Here is a 22,406-nt window from a genome sequence, read left to right as displayed (position 1 = left end):
TAAAACTTGTTATAGATGTGCGATGCATGGCTAGGCTTAAAAAGGCCGTTGTGGATATTAACCTATTAAACACCTATGAATGTATTAGTGAAAATTTCCTTTTGAATTGAATGTTTTTTTTTTTTTTTTACTTTTTCAATCATCTGAGATTAAGGGAAAGATGTCCATATTGTGTTAGTCGGCACTGAAAAAGGGAATAAAATCTTTTGGCAGTGGGCATGGTGAACAGTGTGACGTACTGTCTCTGGGCCAGTAATTAGGGAGCCTGATTCCTCACCACTGACACTTTAGAGGGATGCTGTGGAGCAAAAATGGATACACCCAGTATTTCCAGCTACAGCTCTCTGCATCAAGCACAACTTCCCTTAAGAGCACACAGGGAACACACACAGCCCCAGGGTCTGGGTTTTTCTCTCTCTCTCTCTCCCCCAGGTCGCCAGTAAGGCTCCCCACTGACACAGATGCAGAGTTAAGTCCTCAGCCAAGTGTCCAAGCCAAGTCCTCCACCACTCTCTCTGTAAAACCAGTGCTTTGTGTCCCTGCTGCAAGTAGCTGAAGCACACACACACACTGAGATTTGATTTACACACACACACACACACACACACACACACACACACACACCTGGGAAAGGCTGGCACAAGTTTACTAGCAATGCACCCTTTTGCCCAAACTATAAGGTAAGAAACTCTCCGGCAAACACAAACTGTTAAAAACAAAAAAACGGTCACGGCAGCAGCAGAATAAGCACCAGCAGTTTATTAAAACTTAAACACAATCGGTTGAGTAAAACTTCTTTAAGTGCTTTTCGTTTGCTAAGTGAGCAAACTTCTTTAGAAGAAAGATAATTGTAAATAAGAATAAGACAGCATTTTAAAGACTCAGTCTCAAAAACGTGGGACAATCAAATCAATCATTGCCACCTCACTTAGTTCATTTAAAGTGGTATGCACAATTAATACTGTAATAACTGTAAAGAAAATTTTGTATATGGAACCCCAAGCAATTATAAAGTAGCAAATACAAAATACATTGGTTTGTTACAAGTAAGAAATCAAATAACCAAACTGCCATAAACAATATGAAGATAACACTTATAAGTATTTATATTCGAAAAAATTACTTGTAAAACCTTTAAGGCAAATCTCAATTATGTGAAAAGTGTCTATAAAAAAATCTATAAATTAAATTAAAGGCAACTATTATTAACCCTCATCTTTGCAGACTCAGTTTTAAAATACTACTGATAGAACAAGTCTCATTTATAGATTTTTTATAGACACTTTTCACATAATTGAGATTTGCCTTAAAGGTTTTACAAGTAATTTTTTCGAATATAAATACTTATAAGTATTATCTTCATATTGGTTATGGCAGTTTGGTTATTTGATTTCTTACTTGTAACAAACCAATGTATTTTGTATTTAATATTGTGTATTTGATACTTTATAATTGCTTCGGGTTCTTTATGCAAAATGTTCTTTACAGTTATTACAGTATTAATTGTGCATACCACTTTAAATGAACTAAGTGAGGTGGCAATGATTGATTTGATTGTCCCGCGTTTTGGAGACTGAGTGTTTAAAAGGCTGTCTTATTCTTATTTTCAATTGCCTTTCTTCTGAAGTTTGCTCACTTAGCAAACAAAAAGCGCTTAAAGAAGTTTTACTCAACCGTTTGTGTTTGTTTTAATAAACTGCTGGTGCTTATTCTGCTGCTGCCGTGACCGTTTTTTTGTTTCAAACTATAAGGTAGTTACCACCACCATCCCAAGCCAGCTACTCTAAAGCTCTTGCAAGGGTACCCAATTATACTGAATGAAATTAATATTAATACAAATGGTAGTTTAACCAGTTTAGTAAGGCTTTCAGGAGTGGCCACAGAGTCACCAAACAGATACAAGTACTCTCAAAGGTTAAAATATTCTCTAAAGGACCAGCCACAATGAAAAGTTTAAATATATTTAATAATAAACAATTAAAGAATATGAAAATACTGAATATCTATTTACAATAAACACCAAAGTTTCAACCACAGGAAATATTAAAATAACACAGATGAATAGATTCACACAGATACAGAAAATCAGTACTTAACTAAGCTTACTATATTTTCCTGACTAATCTCAAGAGTTACTATTCCCTGGACACTTAATAGCACAAGGCAAGATGAAGTAGGTGAGTAATCCTTCTATGTCAGGTTTCTAAAAGAGTGCCCCATGGGACTTCAATCTCACCTAGTATTAAACATTATTTTAGTGATGGATTCAAGAATGACACTACATACATCTGGTCATCTGACTTCTGGTTCTTATGCAACCCCCTACTGCTAAAAACTGCTGGGATTTAGCACCTGTGTGTCAATAATACACACAGAGCCTTGCTAAGATCTGCAGCTCCTGGAAGTCATAAAGCCATAAACTCTTTCCACTCTTCTTCCAGGGGCTAATAAATGGTGCAGTGATGCAGCTGCATTGTTGTCACCTCACAGCAAGAGGTACTTTGGTTTTATTCTCTGCTGGGGTACCTTCTGTGCAGAGTCTGCATGCCCTCCCTGCGTTCATGTGGGTTTCCTCTGGTTTCCTCCCATGTTACAAAGACATGCGTTTGAAGCTTTTCTCCCTGGGCCTCCGCTGCAAATTGGCTTTGTTCCAAGTTGGACTTCCCAGGTAAACAAATGTTAAATAAAATAAACCGTACTTCTTACAGACATTGTCTCTGGTTTTATTCAAAGCTGTGTGATGATATCTTTATGGCCTAGGCCCAGTAATTTAATTTATTATTTTTAAAGTTTGAGATTAACCTCTTCTCTTCCTCTGTTAAAACATATACATTTAAGCAGTTACAATAATGCATGTATATTTCTTTTTCAGTACAGCAGGGCACACTGTTGGTACATTTTTAACACAAGAAGCTTTACAAATACAATTTTCAACACAAGCACCATACAAATTAGTTTGATATATGAATGACATACAATTCTTTACAAATTTCCATCTAGCTATGCTAGCATGTGTTTCACGTCCACTGCCCTGCTTCTTCTGGCATAGCTGGCAATACCTCTAATCATCACAAACAGTTTTTTCCTAGGAAGATATTTTGGTTTCCTAGTTTTAAGTGTCATGTTGTCAGCTGAAGTATTGTTAGCAAGAGTGATTTATTTTCCCTGATGACAACTTTCCTGGACCGATGTCTTCTTGCTAAGCACCTCTCTTTTTCCTAACATATAAATTAATGTTGTCTTCTTGAAGAAGATTCGGTACTTAAGTATTCTTGCAACCAGATTTTTGCAGTTGCGAAATTCACATACTGCAATGAAAATCAGTGTCTAACACCATAAGGTGTTATTTTTACTTCCTTACTGATGAAAAATCAGTTTGGTTTACATTCAGGAAGAGAAACGATTGTGCAAGTCTTCCTGTTTTGCGTGCCTTACACATGCACACTTCAATTGGCAAGGGCTGCTGTCTTACTGAGGAAAAGAGTAGTTTAACTAGGAGGAAAGGAATGCTGAGAAGAAATACAGATACATGAAAATGATTCAAACTGTTATTCCAATTCTTTAGGACTGCCCCAAAAACTTTACATTGCAAATTGTTCCTGTTCCTAAAAGTAATGTAAAGTTTTGGGGCAGTAATAAGGAATTATAATATTTGAATTATAAGTAGGTCTGCCCTATCATTACTCGTAGTTAGTATTTCTTCAGGACAAGGATATCAGTAATTGCCTGTTCAGCTTCACTTTGCTGTTTAGGGAAAACAATTTTGTTCGGGTTTTCATGCAGCCCCCCCCCCCCATCAATCAAAATCCTACAGTGGGGGCATATACACCGGTGAGAGAAACAGCATCTGAAAATGTATTTAATTCATTGTCCAAACTGTGATATTAGACACTCTTATGAAGTGAAATTCGACACTTAAGAACCCAACCGACAGGAAGATAGCAGCCATTATAACTCGTGTGCGTCTGAAATGCACGCAAGGCAGGGAGAGGGTTTCTCAATTTGCCCCTGTTCCTAAAAGTAATGTAAAGTTTTTGGGCAGTTGTAAGGAAATAGAATACCAGTTTGAAGTGTTTCATGCACTCGGATCTGTGGAGGTATGCGCATTTCGCAACCACGAAAATCTGGTTGCGATAATACGTAAGTACCGAATATTCCCTTGTAAGAAATTAATCTTAAAATCTGAAGAGTTAACTCATTACATCCAAGTGATGCCTCCAGATGCATCTGCAAGTACAAGATTTTAAAAGATTTCATCTTAAAACTTGCACAGTGGCAAATTCAACTGCATTATTTGACCTCTGCCTAGTGCAGGTAAAGAGATAACTGTTTTAATGATTTATATAGATATAGTTTTTACATTTTCTAAATATATCAATAACCAAGTAACACAGGCAGAACTCCATAGCCTCATGTGAAAGCTCTCGGCTAGTTGAATAAGATGCTGCTTGACAGTATGTGTGTAACTTGAGTGGTTGCTGAGATGTGGTAAGTTGTTTACAAAATATTACAAATGTAATAGTTACTCTGTCTACTGTGACTTATAAAATTCTGGTATTATTAAGACACATAATAAAGAATACTACCACTATCAAAATAGTTTGTTCTGAAGAGTTTGCCATTTATACTTCTTTCATAACCACTATGATTCTAGAGATATGAACATTTGTTTAAAATGTGAGGACATAACTTGATTCTGACAAAAGGCTTAGGCTCCACCCACTGGATTTTAGAGACCTCAGACAATGATTTAGAACTACAGCTTAATTATGAGTCAAAAATTCCAATTAATGTTTACTGCTAGTAGTAGATGACTAGACAGTAGTGAAACTACATTGCATTGCATAAATCTTGTATGCTGTGCTAGGAAGAATTGCACTAATTTTCAAAATTCAGCTGCACATTTATTTAGAGTAAGAATCAAGATTGTTGGAACTGCTCACTGATCTCCCTCCACACATGCGCACATACATTGGGTGTAATTAGAAGGTGCTGCATAAGGTTCAAGGTTGGATCATGGAGCAGCAAACAGGACATCATCGGCATCAAGTTGATGTCTGATGATGGGCCAAAAACAAGATTCTTAAGTGACAAAGCAGTGCTACAGCATGCAGCCTTCGTAAAGACTTCTTGAAGCGTCATCTGTCTCATTAACATAAGTTTCTGTTGAAGCAGTCTCTCTCTGAGTAAATTGCCATTATCTCTGGCTCACTGATAGTCACATTGTTCAAAGCTTGCAATTAACTGATCACAAGTTTTCACTATATTGTCTATGGGGAATTTTGCACTAGTGTCCACAATGTCCTCATCATCACAGACGTAGAGCTCAGATGGTTTAATGGTATATTGCTTTGATTGTAGTTTAAAGGGCCCTGGGTTCAAGACTTGGCAGGACTTATTACAAATTCACCCTGGGGATCACTCCAGTGGCTCTGCTCGACAGGCACTAGGAACTAAGGTTGGGTGGCATGATGCCAGGGTAATCCTATGGGCTAGGCTTGTAAAGGCTCCAGGGCCATTAGCGTAGTACACACCTATGAACTTATCTATATTTAACACCATTGGAGCAATTTCCCCATTGCTCAAGGAATGCAAAACAGGATTTCGTCTATGTCAGATTCCTGTAAGTTGCTTACACTTGCAGCCAATAAACTTCTAGCATATGTTAGATATCATCATCTTCTCATCAGTGAGACAAAATCCTTTGAAGTCTTAATCTGCAGGTTCATTTTCATCAAACGTTGTAGACCAAAGTTTGTGCCAAGCATTAGTTAATGTTGATATTTCAACATCCTTCCAAGCATTAGCACTGGTATCAGTATGAGTGCTGTGCTGTGCGCAGGGCTGGCAGGTGTGCAGTCCAGTATTATCTGGAAAAAACTTTGAATTTCTGAGCTTTTTGAATTTCAGAATTTCGTATTGGGGATTGTGAACCTGTATTATATAACTCTCTAGTCTTTTGGTGAACAGCTTTTTGAGGCGAACAAGACAATGTAAAACACTTAATACCTAAGTAACATACCCCTTCCTAATAAATGCCCATGATACATAGGGACACAGGTTAGATTTCATAGCTAGGCTTATAAAGACCCTGGTGGTCATTAGCCTAGTGTGTAATTATAAACTATATACTTTTTTTCCTACAGTTCTTAATGCTTCAAGCATGCTCCTGCTTACCTGGTCTTAATCTTGTATTTTACCTGTATAAAATGTGTCAGCATTGCATCAGGGTATAAATTGCAGACTTTTAATTAGTCAGACTTTCCAGTAACATTTGATTTATAGCCATTAATATTGTTGAAACTGTGGCAGAGCAGATAAGGCACATTTTACTCAGTAAGCAAAGATATTACAGCCTTATCATAGCTATATACTAGGCTAATGACCACCAGGGCCTTTATAAGCCTAGTTGTGCAATCCATCCCAGTTGTGTGTCTGTGTATCATGGGCATTTATTAGGAGAGATATGTTAGGAAGTTTGTAGAGATTATGGGGAGGGTATGTTAGTTTGGACATTACTGTCTGGCTCTTTCAGAGACATGAGGCCAGACCCGGGCTGAATTTCTGATTTTCTATCCACTGGTCAAGGTTTTGCTTAAATAGGGTTTGGGATGGACTCTGCATCACATCGAGGGGACCTGTTTCAGAGTGTGGGGATCCTCTGAGACATTTGTCTCGTCAGTATGTCTTATCTAATTTAAATCTTTAGATCTACTGGTTCTGATGCTGTTCATTTTGCAGATGTGCAAAAGGACCATCAGAACTGGATCCGAGGATGCCTTAATGCCAGGCAAAGATTGCTTCTCAGTAACCTGTAGGAGACAAAGTATAGAGAGAGGACTTTAAGGTGGTACATGTACAAAAATGTGTTTATAACCTGGATTCTCCTGGTAAGGAACCTTTTGTGGGTATTGCAGCTGTTGAATATGTTTGGTCATGTACATGCAGAAGTGGGCATTGTGCTCCATGATGAGTCTGATAAGGGCTGAGTAGTGCCACTGTGAGTTCCTTAGATAGGGATGCCATGCCCTTATTTGTAAGTTGGGTTAGATATAATGATTTTTTTACTACCTTGGCCATATGTTGGTCAAAGGCCAGATTACTGTTTACATATATTCCCAGATCCCTGATTACTGGGTCAACACTTAGGAGTGTCTTTTCAATGGAGTAATTAGCCTGGGTGACGGTTTTCCCAAAAGGCACGATAATGCATTTCTTGGCATTGAGTTTTAATCCATGACTTTGGGACCATTCATTTGTCCTGTATTAGAAGAACCCTCTTGTAAGATGTTTGTCCCATGGTGAGACTCTATGATAGCTCCCAATTTGCAGTCTTTGTGAACTTGATCAGCTACAGGTGCTTGACATTAGCCATTAACCTTTGAGAAGTAGATGTCAAATAGGCATGCTCCCAGCACAGAGCCTTGAGGTATGCCAGTTGTGACTGGTCTCTTAGGTGGAGGTAGTACCACCAGTCCGGACTTCTGGGTCCTGCCTGAACCAGCGTGTTATGTAGGGGTTTATGCCCAGTTTGGTGAGTTTGTCAACTATAGGAACCAAAAACAGCACCAAGACGATAACACTGGTACCTAGAACATTTAAACTGTTTCTTTATTGTTAAAATAGTCCACAACTCAAAAATGTTTTCAATATGTTGAGCGCTTTCATCAACACAAGTTGACTTCATCAGAATAGTAAGAATAATTCACACCCCGTTTAAACAGGATGAAGCCAAACGTAATAGGACACAAATTCTGCCAATCAAGCCCAAAAATTCCAAGCAATGACAAAATAAGTTGTGTAAATGCTATAGCAGCCTAAATAAATATAATGAGATTATAACATAAATTAGTATATTATATACAAGTTAAAATGTGCCAGTCACAGAGACACTGAAGCATGTCTATTAACTCCGCAAATAAATATACAAAATATTAACAATGCACTAAAAATACATCAACATTAGAAACCCTAAAATGTATTAAATAATTAAATAATCAAACTTTAGCTGCTTTCTTCTTCAATACAGGTGTGATGGAAACAAAGTCGTTAAGACCAGGATGTATGTTTGCTGCCAGCCGTAATTGCCACACAATCTCTTTTTTGTTCAAAATGTTTTTCCAATCACAACCCCTTGGGTTAATCTGTACCTCATCTACAATACCAAATTTGAACCCAGAAAAATTAACACATACCTTGCTGTGTCTGTAGAGGGTATTAGTATCTTTTTTGGTTTTTATGTCGTATGTATGTTCATATATGCTAGATTTCATTTCTCTCTCAGTTTTTCCTATGTAAAACCCAGAAGAGGTGTTGCACACAGCAAGGTAAACTATTCTTTTAGAACAACAGTTACCCTTTTTAAAAATAATTTTACTGTTCAAATAGTTGGATAAAATAATGGATGTATCTTGCAAAATAAACTTGCATTGATTACACCTGCCACAAACTTCAGTCCCTACTTCTCCATTCCCATTCATACTTAACTGATTGCCTTCTAATATGGTTTTCAAATTTTTTCCATCTTTAGTCGAAAAGGTGGGTCTGTCACCCACCATCTTATAAATGTCATTGTCAGCCTTAAATACATTCCAATTCTTGTCCAAAATGTTTTTGATACCTTTATAAAAAGGACTGTATTGTAATTACACATGCCTGAGTGTAATTGCAGGTGTTAACCAGAGCATTAATTTCAATGTTAGTGGTGGCTATAGTATCTGCTAATTACTTACCTAATAGAGGTTTGTATTTGACTCCCCATCCATCAAAAACCTCTTTAAGGGTGTTTGTCACTAACTCATCAGGGTACCCTCGCTCTAAAAACATCAATTGTAAGGTACAAAATTCCTGATGTAGATCTTCTAGATGTGAAGTCATCCTTGCTATTCTGATAGCCTGTCCTTTCACAATTCCCTTCTTCTGAAAGAGCGGGTGGTGGCTGTCATAGTGTAAATAGGAATTGCAAAAGGTGTGTTTTTGGAACACCCTAGACCTAAAACAGTTAGAATCCTTGATGATGGAGGTGTCCAGGTAACTCATTTTCCCTGGGTCATAGTGGTAGGTAAATTAAAAAAAAAACTAGTACTGTTATTCAAGTGTTCAATAAACCTGGGAATGTTTTCTTTTTCACCTTTCCGCAAGATAAAAATATCATCCAGGTATCGATTATAGGAAAGGATATCTTGGTAAAAATTACTTTTAAAAACATGTTCTAGTTCCCAGCCCAACATGACCAAATTTGCATATACGGGGTCACAGGCCGCACCCATAGCCACTCCTGTTATTTGTTGATAATATTGCCCTTCAAAATATATGTAATTATGTTCTAATATAAGTGCCATAATAAATATTCTTTCTGAAAAGGGGTGAAAACTAGAAGTAACAGTTTAGTGTGTTGTACTCACCTTTACATACCACTATCAACAGGATTACTTTTCCAGGTCCAGAACAACTTTGATAGGACCATTCTCAGTGGTTCCTGAAGGCTTAGTTTATTGGCCTCATCCCTTTGTTAGTTTTCTAATCTGTAGTAATCTACCCATGTAGTGTAAGCTACTGTATCAATATCCCATGCTTTGACCACAGTAGAGATGTGCGAGTAAACTTACAGTAACCCTGAATATTCTAATCGATGATTGTTGCAAAAGCCTCTCCTCTCTCCAACCCCATGCTTTGCCTTTTTTTTTTTTTTTCTTTAATGTAGCCAGGGTGTGGATATTTCACCTTTTGTACATAGAAAACAAACCTAACAGCAAACTGTCATTGTTCTGTCAGGGCTTTTTCCTCTGTTTGCTTGAGGTATAAAAATACATGTGGGATCACTTCCAAACACAAATAAACGTTCTGCATTTGTTTTATACTTTGGTACTGTACAGATGTTCTCCAATTTTTCCTTTGTATATTGCCATTCCATTCTCTCTTCCCAATCTTTTCTAACTTCCACGGATTCATATTTAAAGTTATCATACAGTATTTTGTACACTGTATTAATTATCCCTTTTTAACTGTTTGGAAGGAAACTGCTCTGCCCCACTTAACTCTTGCCCTGTTCCTCTCTCGAATAAATTCCTTCAATTCTTTATTAGTTATGGTCCACAACTTTTACTAATGTTGACAAAAGTATGTCTGACCTGTACATAAAACTAAAGGGGCTTTATCAGTTCTTGTATCTTACTATCCCTTTCCATAATAAAGAGCTTCCAGTTTCTCAATTTTTATATCTTCTGTTTAGTCCCTTTCCGCATCAGAATCCTTTGTAATCCTTACTCCTAAATACCTCATCCATAGCTCCAGTCCTTTTAAATGTAGCAAGATGACAAGCTACATTCTCCTCCATTTTCTGTCTCTGTCTCCATCTCCCATTGACACTTGGGTATTATTCTCCTACTGCATCTCACCTGTTTAACTCTCCCAATTTTCCTTTCCACTTTAATACTTCTGAAAATGTAACTGATTCTTAACAGATTAATGCATTATAGCTGTATATACATACTTACTGACTGTAATATGTTTTATTATGTCACATCACTTTGTGCCATACTACCTTACTTGATAATGTACACTGTTTTTCATTGTGTAATTTTTTTCAATGTTTACATGCATATTCTTGCATTTCTGTCACTGTAAGTACTGTATGAGGGCAGTTTCAAACTTTTTAAAAAGTTTTGTAGATTTTTTCTCCCTGTGCCTCCTCTGAAAAGGGGTTTTTACTGGACTATTCTGGTCAACAAAGGCAATAAAGTCTTGAATCCCTACAAATATGGGTATTACTGAACCAATGCATGTGTGGATACATAGTTCTCTGCTGTAGCTTTTGTTTTGTCTTCATTTATTTTATATTTTGAAGAGACTTTAAATGGTGTCAAAATGTTTCATAGCATTGAAATGCCCTTTTCTAGGTTTATCAGGTAGAAGATATCAACTGCAAATAAAGCTAACTTTTCCTGATTTAACATAATAGTTATGACCTTGAATTTGAGAGTCTTTTATTTTCTTTGATAATGACTCTGAATATAAACCAAATAACAAAAGGCAGAGAGGGCACCCTTGCCTTGTTCCGCTATTCAAACATAGTTTGTTTGCCTCGAACCCTTCATATGTACTCATAAATAACTATATTAATCTGTCAGGTAATGTAAATACTGCCATTGCCCTACTAATACAATTTCAGATAACTCTGTGGAATGCTTCAAGCCCCACCAACAGTAGTATTTTTCTTGTGCTCTGCTTCCCCGTGGATAATTATTGTACTATTAATGTAGTTAAATGTTTGCCTCCCCTCCATAAAATCACATTCATATTTATACATTTTGGCACCATCCTTGCCTTTCTCTTATCTAGTATAGACATAAAGTCTGTCTCTAATATTTGTGGTTTAAAATTACAGTGGGGTCTGTATGAAGCTGAGGCTGAAGAGTGTTTACACCTTTTGGTCAATGCAACCACCACATCTTTTTTCCAAGGTGCTGTTAATCGTCCCCTCTTTCTAAATAGTAACCAAAATCTTTTAGCTCTTTATCACTTTCTTCCCTTCCAACTTTCAAACTTCCACATGAATTCCTTCTTTTCCTGTAGACCTCGTTGTTGATAAAATTGTACATAACTTTTTTTTTATCTCCTCTCTTCGTAGCTTAGCTATTAATTGTTGAGCCTCTTCTGTCTCTAACCTTGGCATAATTAAGTTTTCCAACAATATTTCGATATATACCTTTTCATGGTTTCCACATTCTTCTGCTTTATACATATTTTCATAAAATTCACAAAATGGCTGTTTCCACTGGTTTAGAGCCAATCATTTCCAGTGTATCTTTCTCCCATTTTGTATCTTCAAGTGGAAATACTTGGCTCTGAGTGTCTTCCAAGAAGTTTTGTACAGATTCACCCATCCCCCATATCCCCATCTTGTTGAATTCTGGATGTCTTATAGGCAGTGTTGTGCTAGTTACTTATAAAAGTAGTAAGTTACTATTACTAGTTACTTTTCAGTGAAAGTAATGTATTACTATTACTTATTACTTTTCTAAAAAAACAATTTATTGCTATTACTAGTTACTAACTAAAGTAATGCGTTACTTTTTACATAAGTATAGTTTATCAGTTATAATATTGAGATCTGCTCACACAAGTAAGCACATGCATATAAATTCATTATTAAAGTTGTACACACAATGTTAAAATGATGATGAATAGCATATAACAGTTGAAAAACTTTAACAGACTAGCCTTTAAAACTGGGGCAGCACAGTGGTGTAGCGGGTTAGCATTATTACCTTACAGTAAGAGGTTCTCTGGTTCGATTCTCAGCTGAGGTGCTTTCTGTGTGTAGTCTGCATGTCCTCCCTGTGTTTGCTTGGGTTTCCTTCGGGTGCTTCTGTTTCCTCCCACATTCCCAAGACATGCTGCAGATGGAGTCGACATTCTAAATTGGCCCTAGCTGTGTGTGTGTGCCTTCTGAGGAAGGCTGGGTGCTGGGCTGGCAACTTGTTACTGTAAAACTCTACTGCCACTTGTTCTGTGGACTAATGATCTGCTGTGGTGACCCCTAACAGGAGCAGCCAAAAGGAGAAGATGATGACTAGTCTTTATATCTTGAGAGTCACAAATAATAATTAAACCAAACCATACACAGCCAGCAGCACTTGACCTATAAAAACCTATCACATTTTGTCTATATTCAGCAACTAAAATCGAAACCCGAAAAGAATTTTAAATAGAACATAAAAAATTGCCTGGTCATAGACCCACCCAGAGAGTCCTGCTTGGTACAGTGTGTTGGGGTGTTGGGTGTGAAACCAATGAGTGGTGAGTTCATTTCCGATTGACAGTAGTATGGAGAACCAATGCTGTTTACTATACCACAAGGTAAGGCTATGATATCTAGCAGGTTAGAATTGTCCCAATGTTAAGGAGTGTTGTAGTGGGTGAGAATCCCACAGTACCAGGGCAGGGCCGGAGACTAGTAATCATTAGCTTTCACCTCCTTGCATTGCTAAAAAAATGAAGTAAATTATGCTCCAGACTAATTCTAATGATTTATTATGAATCATACCTCTCAACCTGGAGACATCAAAAATCTGGACAAAGGCCCATGAAAAGTAGGTACAACTGGCCAAAAAATCTGGGCACTAATCAACATAAAATGTGCATGTATAGTAATGCAACTCCACACACTGCAGTTAAATTGTTGGATACCAACGGTCAAATAATTGTGAAAAATGTTCCTCAATTTAACATTAACTCTGAAAATGTACATTCACACAGAAACACCAGTTAAACTCCCTTTACATCATTAACAAAAAAATCTAAAGGAAAATAGTAGGCATGTAAAACACTTTGCATTCGACTTTCTGCCCTACCACACTTTTAGCACAATATACACTGATGTCACATTAGCTACACCCTTACAGAAATTTATTAAAATAGCATACACCAGTAACTGTAACATGTATAAAAGAATTGTGCACTCTATTAATCTTAATATGAAACTAAAGTCTGTTGCAACAGGCATTGGTATAACAAGCCACTGTTGTTGTCAATATGTGGGTATCAGGACAAATCTGATCAGTGGATAAAATAAATCTGATTCGTAAACCTTCTGCTCTTGTAGTTATGTAAATACCAGTGTGCATTAGTAGGTTTTGTAAACAAATCTGGTAGCTGCTGATGCTGGGTACTGACTCGTACCTGTAACTGCTGCCAAAAGGCAGGACACTGGTGAATTGACTATCCTCCAAATTGTCTGTGAGTATATATAATATGACATATGCATACCTCTCAGCTGTACAGATTTTCACAGAATGTATACATTTTTGCCTCATATGTTTGGTCTGTTCCTCATAAATATTGTGTTTTATGAATAAATCACTGGGATGATCTAAGGATTAAGGTCACTAAATAATGACATACATTTCAGTTTTAGACTTCATATCCTTCAGAAAATGTATGCTAACATAAATTCTGTTATTTTAGCAACCTTTTAATAAGAGCAATATTTAAAATGTGTTGGTCCAGATTTCTTGCGCTAAGAGGTTGAACGGTATGATATGTATTTGTATGTGCATTTGTGTCTGTCCTCTTATAGATCGGCACTGTACCCTTGATTTGTTTGTCTACCTTGCACTCACTGTTTGCTATGAGGAGCTCCTGCTCCTCACAGCACTGAATTGGTTAAATTAAATATCAGAATGACTGAATAAAGCAGTAATGTTTCTGGAATGTATAAAATAAATTGTAAAGCAGTAGTGTTGTACTCATATGTAGAAGCTGTAGCAGTATTATTCTTTGAGTACAGCAATGTGTGCTTAAAATACCACATTAAAAATATTGTAAAATGTTTCACAGTGGAATGTGATGCACTGTTAAATGTCTTGTTTTATTAAATAGCACAAATAACACTGCATATATATAGTGAAACAGCTGTGATCAGCACTGAAACATGTGATGGCAAACATTTGGTTGATAAGATATCCCAGCATCAAGAGTGTGTGGTATCTTGGAGAATTAAATTTATTCTGTGGTACGCTTATCTCAAACTTTAATATAACTAAGTGGCATGGGTGTGGATGAGGTCCTTGTTTGAAGCATTCCTCTTTGATAACTGCATCACTTAGTGTTTAATGCAACTTCAAACCAATACAAAATAGTTTTTAAAATTTAAAACCTAATAATTGTTACTTTCTAAATTCTGCAATACCATACCTCTCAACCTCTTAGCACAAGAAATCTGGTCATAGACTAGCATAATGAGAGGACAAAGGCCAAAAATAGGGGCAGAATTTAAAATATCGCTCTTAAAAACTTAGAAAGCTGATAGAATAACATGATTTCTGTTAGTATGCATTTTATGAAGGATATGAAATCTGAAACTCATATATATGCTATTATTTAGTGATTACAGCCCTCTGTGATTTACCAAAAAATGCAAATTTTATGAGAAAGAGACCAAAACTATCTGGACAGTTTAGGGCTTGTAATCCTTTGAACTTTGCCACATGGCAATACAGAGATGAAGAGATTTCAGTTAGCATCTTTTTTTCAACACCTAAAATACAAGGCATGTATAATGAAAAATGAACCAATATTGGAACTCAACACTTGGGCAGTGGTTATCCCTGTACTCCTTGTCTACTAAAGCTTGACACCTACCTAGTTGGTAACTCCCCCTACAGAAGAAGCAGACTCTGCGGAGTGTGCCCCTAAGCAATACTTCCCTTAAACTGAGGCATTCCTAAACCATGTGGGTCATAGTCTTGTTTTATACATCTCCGAAAGCTTGATGAATTTGTTCTTTTGGTGAATGCTTTCATTGTAAAATGCCAAAAATGTACCCCCTTAAAATATCCTAAAGCTAGTGTTGCGATTGTTCATAGCTTTCTCTGAGGTGTCAAAGCTTGTTATCAGTCTCTCAGATCTAGGATGCCATTTAACATGCTTCGCCATTTAACTTGGTTTTGTTGAAAAAAGAATTTACATTCATTAGATTAGTGGCTTATGTATTAATGGCATGGATTGGGGGGGGGTGGCATCTGTCCTTAAAATATTTTCCATTTCTCTCTCTCTAACAAAAATCTCCTTAGGCATCTCTAGGACCCAGCAAAAGCATTGCACTGTAGATATTGCTACCCCTTCGTTTTGCCTATTACATGATATAATCTTCTGGACAAAAGAAATCTAACCAACAAATTTCACTCCTGTCAGGTTATTGGGGCTACCCTATCAATAAATTGGCCACCTTGAAAGAAGTGTTGCCTCCTGTCCGATTGTGTAAACACATTGTGGCATAGGATATACTTGACTGTTGGTTGTATTTTTTTTGTCCCTCCTCCATTGCTCTGAAGCCCATTCATTCTTGGATGCAGGGGCCCTTGCTTGTACCCAGGAACGGACCTGAACTTGCTGTCATCCAGAAAACCGTTGAGGCATTTGTGCTGCTACCAGTGCTTGATATTTTCCATCCGGTTTAACAGATGAGGGTGTTTTTCCTCCTTAGACTAGAGGGTCTGGCTTCATTCCCCTTCAGACCCAGGGCCATTTGTGTTACAGGAGGGATTGTAATAGCCCCACGCCAGGAAACTCCTTGAACTAGCTATGTCCTTGCAGCCATCCTTCACTGAAAACATTGACTATAAGGGCATATTGATTTAGCCCTAACCTCTTCCTAAGTGTATGATGTGAGCACACTTAAGTTCATAGGTTCCTAGGAGGTTGCAAAGCTAATGGCACTAGAGCCTTTACAAACCGAGCCATGTTCTACCCTTGTTCCCTAATTGACCTTGGTTAGATGGTCTTTATTCGCAGAGTGAGTCTATGGTCAGCATCAACTGCCCGTGTCCATGAGGGTTATAGGTGCCACCCCCAGGGTAAATTTGTGGTCTCCCATCCAGTTGTCTAGGTTGCGCTTGAATAGGGTCATTAAGGAGCTCTGCTTCATGTGAATTGGGAGTTTATGCCAGAAAAATTGCAATCTCTGGGAGTTGCATCTGTCTTTCCAGCATGTTCTGTTAATGTCACAGGCTAGGTTAAAATCCCTGGAGTAGGTGACTCTTGTCTCACTTGATTTATGCCATATCTTCAAAGTTATAGCCACCATTCTCATGTACGAGTTAGCTTGCATGACAGCAGATGGGTTACCACAAATCACCATTCTTTGTCCTCTGGGGATGGGAAGGCCAGCAGGTTTCCAACACCTGGTTAGGTTTTGTGGGCTTCAGTCAAGGTTTCATCCTTCTGTGTCACAGCACTTTGGTATGCCTCCGCCTCTGTAGAAGCAACCTCTTCCTGAACACACACAGCTATGATGGTTGGCACTTCATACATAAGAAATCACCTTGGCTCACAAAGGACATTTTTGTTAAAACACTCCCTGTGGTGATGGAATGGCTGTAGGTCTGCTGCTTGAAAACAGTTTTACTCTTCTTATGTTGAAGCTTAATCACAAAAGGTGCTCCCCTAGTTTAAAGTGGCTTATAGAATGTCACACTTTGCAATGGCTTGTAAACCATCATTAATAAATGGTGTCCTTCATAGGAAATATTCCTTTGCAGTCACTGCCCTCCTTTCTGGGCAAAAATGCCATAGTACTGCAAAACACGCAAACTAAAATATTGAGAATTATTCAATTAATCACTAGAGAAGAACACTGCTTAAACGTATCCTCTGAACTAATTTGAAAGCTACTGCCCTCTGCTTTCTGAGATTCACATAGTATCACACTCCATAAACATACATTTGCGGTGGCACTGGCTGAAAATTCCTTTGCCAAAATAGCCACAGCCACCTGGAACAAACTTCCAGAAAAATTAAAAGCAAAAACAATTTGGACAAATTTCAGAAAAATGCTGAAAAAGCATCTGGTAGAGGAAAATATTCAAGTGCTACGATAAACCTGGGCAAGATGATTTGTGTCTTGACTTTGTCATTCAGTCTTTTGCATCAAAGCCAGACAAATAAGTGCAATTAAACAGCCAAGGGTGGCTGCATTGTTCAGTGTACACTGCAAGTATGTCCATATTTATATAAAAGATCCTCTTGCGAGCAGGGGTTTTGCGAATCATTTGTTGTTTATATTTCCTTACTCTGTCTAGTTGCTAGAGCTCTCTGTTAAACTAAACTGTAAGTGATCATTCCTCAAGTACGTGTCAAATTTGGCTAATTGTAAGTACTGTTTGTTAATTATGTCTCTGATTACCTGTTGTGTTTCTGATCTGTGACTGATTTATTGTAAAGTATTCACATAATAGATCAGGCCACTACTGAAAAGGATCCATGGACCCATGCACCTTCCTGGTTATCAAAGGGTAAATAGATAAAATGCTGTCTGTGTTGCCTTAGGTCGATTTCACAGTCTGTATTTCTATTTTGAAGTAGTAGAAAAAAACTTTGTGATTTTTTTTAGCTGTAGTCCAGTGTGCAAAAAACAAATCCTGTACTCCTTTGTTTGTCACACTCTTTCTGGGCTTTTGTCTAGATTCCAAATGCATGATCACTTCTCAGATTCTTTCCGATTTGTTCTGGCTTGCAGAGCTTACTTTTCTTTATCAATTAAAACTAAATTGCTGATTGCCAGAAATTATTTCCTCCATTTAGCCTTTTCTGAGTAATAGATCACTTGCATGATTTCTTGTCACAGTACTTGAACAGGTGTGTCACTCTGTCCTGTTGTCTGCTTCTGAACTTCACTGCATCACCTAAAAAATGTAGTTTACTTTTCGGCATTGATATTCTAAGATTAAGTAGGACAGTAGTTTAGGTACTTTGAAATGTTTGAAGTGCCCTTTTGCCATACTAGCATAGGTAAGAAGACATTCTATTTTTGTGCATTGCTCTGTGTAATACTGCCCCTCTAAACCTTCAGACTGGCCTTTTCTTACTCACCCTTCATAAAGTCCCCACTATGAAGGCCTTCTGACTCTGCATTTCTCAATTCACCTACCTGATTTTAGCAACATTTTCCTTACATATTTTCCAGTCTTTAAAATAGTGATCTCTAAATTACCATAATAATCTTCTTTTAAAATTACTTTACTGTGCAACTAAGCCATCCTTATGTGCATATATGGCTGCATGCTCTTTTAGAAGGCTGTAACCCTATTCCATTTATCTGAGTGCTGTATTTTGGTCCTCTTTTCATTTCACTTAGCTGTGCATGTCTTATTACTGGATGTTAACTACTTTGCTGCCATAGTGTTGTATTCTGTGCCTATAAACAGGTGACTGATACTTGATGTACATAACTAGTAAGCAGAAACTTCACATAAATATGGCTTCTCACTTCCCTGTTTAGTGAATGAGAGACTTTGAAAAGCATTTTCTGTCTGAAGTCAGTAGATGAGGCAGTTAAAGAAATTGGAGTGAATTTGATACTTTTTGGATGTTTCAAGAACGAATGTTAAGTGTTCATCATCACTTTTGTGTCTGAGAACTAAAACCTTACTGTGTCTGTCTTTGCTGATGTTGTGCTGCCTGTAAAGCAGATGTATTGCAGCAAAGGTTTTAATATTTATTTCTTAAGTTTAAAATTGTGTTTTATTGCAGGAGTTGTGTATCACTACAAATCCAGATTACAAGATAACATTTATGCTTGATAGTGCTGCTATGATCACAGTGCATACGCCAAGGAGAGGAGTGGTAGAGGTAAGTATGAAGGCAAAGTAAGAAATAGTTTTAAAATGTCTTCCTACAGTTCCTTAAATATGATTTCAGACTAGAAACGGTGCATCACAGATTCATAGAGCCATTTTTGTTTTCTTTTTGGCCCCCTATTTCCTTACCAAGTTTCCATTGACTCTTCTGATTATTTCACTTCTTGGAATCCAGAGATACCAGATACTGGAAGTGAGAGTTTGGGATTATGGACCATCATCCTGCATGGAGTGTAGTGATTTTTCGTTGGATCCTAACCCATCCCACTTTTGCCTGGCACATGCAGTTTGGTGCTTGCTACACAAGGCTCCCATGTGGGCATATGCTTCTGCAGTTTTGCTGTTGCCCAATAAGAGGGTGATGCTGTTATTGGCCATTTTATAGCCCCTATCCTGCCTTTGTGCAATAATTGTACAGATGTAGTCTGATTCTTAGTAGTTACTTCTACAGTTGGATGCACGTCAACCCCTAAATCCCTTTATGATGGGTTAGTTATCACCCTTCCCTGGCCATCATCTTTAGTGCCTAGGACATTAATCATACCTGTGCCATACAGGCCATAGTGAAGACTTTGCTCCTTAATGCAATGGAGCAGATTTAATTTTACAAAAAACATTAAACATACAAATTCCCATATTGAAATGGAACAGCTAGAAATATCCTGTTAAAAGGAACTGGAGAAGATTGTTTTTTTCTACAGGATAGTCAAATGTGTACTAGATCTCATTATTAAGAGGTAGAAGACATGTCTTTTTTGACTATACTAGGACTGTTAAGTCAGTGGGTGGAACAATGATATTGTGGAATTTTGCAGGGCTGGAAGAATGGACAAGAGGGTTGGTGGTACTCTTGTGAAACAAAGGCAAAGTGAATGAGCATGTGGTGACAATTGATATAATACTGGCAACCAGACTAAAAGACCACTAATAGTTGTCTGCTTGATAACCAGCGTGGTGGTCCATCAACTTGAAGCAATGATGGATAGGAGCCCTGACAAGTACTGTGATGTACAAAAAAACTGCTTCACCAGTAGAAAATGGAAAGATCCAGCATCAGCAATTCATTCTTGATGGGTTCAGAAGTTGAGATTATCCTCCCCTCTAAACACAATTTCTCCTCAAAATGCCCTCCACTAAGGGTGTGAGTGCTGTGTACTGGAACATACCAGAATATTCCTTGACCACTACATAAGCTCACCTAGTCCCTGAGCGCCTCACTTCTGTTCTACTTCTTGCACAGTTTGGATTGAGATCATGACCTTTATTAGTGAAATGTTCCTACTTTCACATTCCTGATCAAGACAGTATCCATGTGGTTGCTATATTATATGCTATCACTTTTCTGTATTGTCTTTGGGAGGAGCATAGCACCAAGCACTTCCTTTAAGTGCCAGCTGTTTAATCCTCCTTCCCATGGACAATAGAAAAAAACTGTAATGTCTTCCTTCCAAAAGTAGTGGTGGTTGAATGCTCTTCATACATGGGTTTGGTGGGAGGATCCATTGAATAGCCCCAGGACTCTGCAACAAGAACCACAGCTGAAAAAGTAGGTCATGGGTCCAGCCCTCCTTTGAGTTATTTTTCTAAAAATTACTTCCAGACCTTGCAGGTGTTAAAATCATCCTGTAGATTGAAGGGTTGAGCCAGTGCCATGTTTCTGCTTTAATGAATAACAGGGTGTCAAAAGGAGTTGTACCTCTGGCTTCTGCACTGGGGTGTGCTTTTTAAGGGGCTTGCACTGCTTTTTCCTCCAGTTGATCAGACAGAAATTGACATGCTGGGCCTCTTGTAATTGAGTGACCTCTTGAGTCTTCTGGTCAAGCATCAGGGTATTTTGAGGCCAAGATCTGTGTTATAGTAGCTTCTTTCTAGATCCAATTGGTTATGTTGAATTCTAATGGCAAGGTATTGTTGGTTCCTTTGTGATTATGGGTGTAGACATCAAGCAGATGTTTGATAACTGGGAGATGCTTTGAGTTGCGAGTGTGGGGCCGCTACGTAGGGCGGGGAGGTATATGCTGTGATAACAGAGCTGAACCCAGTGCATGCTTTTATCCTTCTTGAGCTGCCTTTGGTTAGCATCTGTATACAGGTGAGTTCATATTTACCTGATGCCAACAGTTATCTGCCCCCTTGCTTTTGCATAAACTCTTATCTGTAAGTATTTGGGAAACTTGCTCATTCTCATGCTCTTGTGATGAATCTGAAAACACATAGGCCACTCTCTCTGAGATGAACAAGGATGGTTAGTCCCCCTCCCGAAGGATGACCTTCTTTGAAGAACCATGAGACAATGGGTCCACTATGGCTGTCCTAGGGCTCCTGACATTTCTTCTAGACACTCAAGACTTTGTATCCAGAAAAGAAGATAATGTTGCCATTGGACAGTTCCGTCTATATAGCTAGCTATCTCGTGTTGTCTTTGCAGCTTTGAATTACTCCTGACTGGGCTGCAGTGGGACGAAGAAGGCAGACATGCTTTGCGCACCCCTGGCTTAATGAAGTCCCTTACCAAAATTCTGAAACCAAATTATTGTTGATCTCTTTAGTCCAGCTTAGGTCTCAGAAACTGCAATATGTTGCTGCTCTGCCTCTAGACAATGAGTCAAAAGCCTTTGATAGCTATAGCAAGGCAATTCATTTCTCTGTGTTATTAAAGCTTGGAATACTGATGTTCTGTCTTCACCTGTCCAAATTCCATTCATCCCTTGTGGAATAGACGCTCAAAAAGGTTATTAGCCCCCCATGACCGAGGACTCAAGTAGGCTGTCATCCAGGCACCATCTTTAATTTAAGTGAGCTTCCATGTGGTATAATTTGACTGCACAGACACTGTTGCTAGTACCACACACACATGGGCTTAAGCCTGTACAGAATGACATTGCTGAGGATTTCCCTCCTCAAGGAGGTACTTAGAAAAGGCACCCTCAGTGTCCGTTTCAAGGCATCTGTGCTTTTTTTGACCAAGCTTGTTGAGACTTGTACAATCACTTCATGAAAAGGAAGTGATCCCTCACAGCTTGTGATCCAGCTGCACATACTTCCTGTTTCAGAACTAACCAAACACATAAGAGAAGAAGCCACTTTTTCATCTCAGAGAGGTTCTCAAGCATCATACAGTTCTTCCCCTGTGACCCCTCACAGCTGTGGTGGGTACTTGTGATCCAGCTACACTGTCTTCCTGTTTCAGAACTGACCAAACCCATAAGAGAAGAAGCCACCTTTTCACCTGAGAAAGATTCTCAAGCATCACACAGTTCTTCCCCC

The 22,406-nt window shown here is 38.1% G+C and overlaps 1 protein-coding gene across 1 annotated transcript in view; it reads left to right on the top strand.

The window, feature by feature from the left end:
* Window positions 1–22,406, top strand: part of UBLCP1 (ubiquitin like domain containing CTD phosphatase 1) — a gene marked incomplete in the record, with an annotated part of 598,821 nt that overhangs the window by 310,669 nt on the left and 265,746 nt on the right. The window contains 1 exon segment of the mRNA XM_044069354.1: window positions 19,033–19,131. Within this exon segment, the coding sequence (XP_043925289.1) occupies window positions 19,033–19,131 (99 nt within the window).

The sequence above is a fragment of the Protopterus annectens genome, chromosome 4.part0, assembly GCF_019279795.1.
Source record: "Protopterus annectens isolate FY-2018-M chromosome 4.part0, PAN1.0, whole genome shotgun sequence".
NCBI classification, from domain to species: Eukaryota; Metazoa; Chordata; order Ceratodontiformes; family Protopteridae; genus Protopterus; species Protopterus annectens.
Note: the sequence above shows the minus strand (reverse complement) of the source record. Positions and strands in the feature narration are given on the sequence as shown.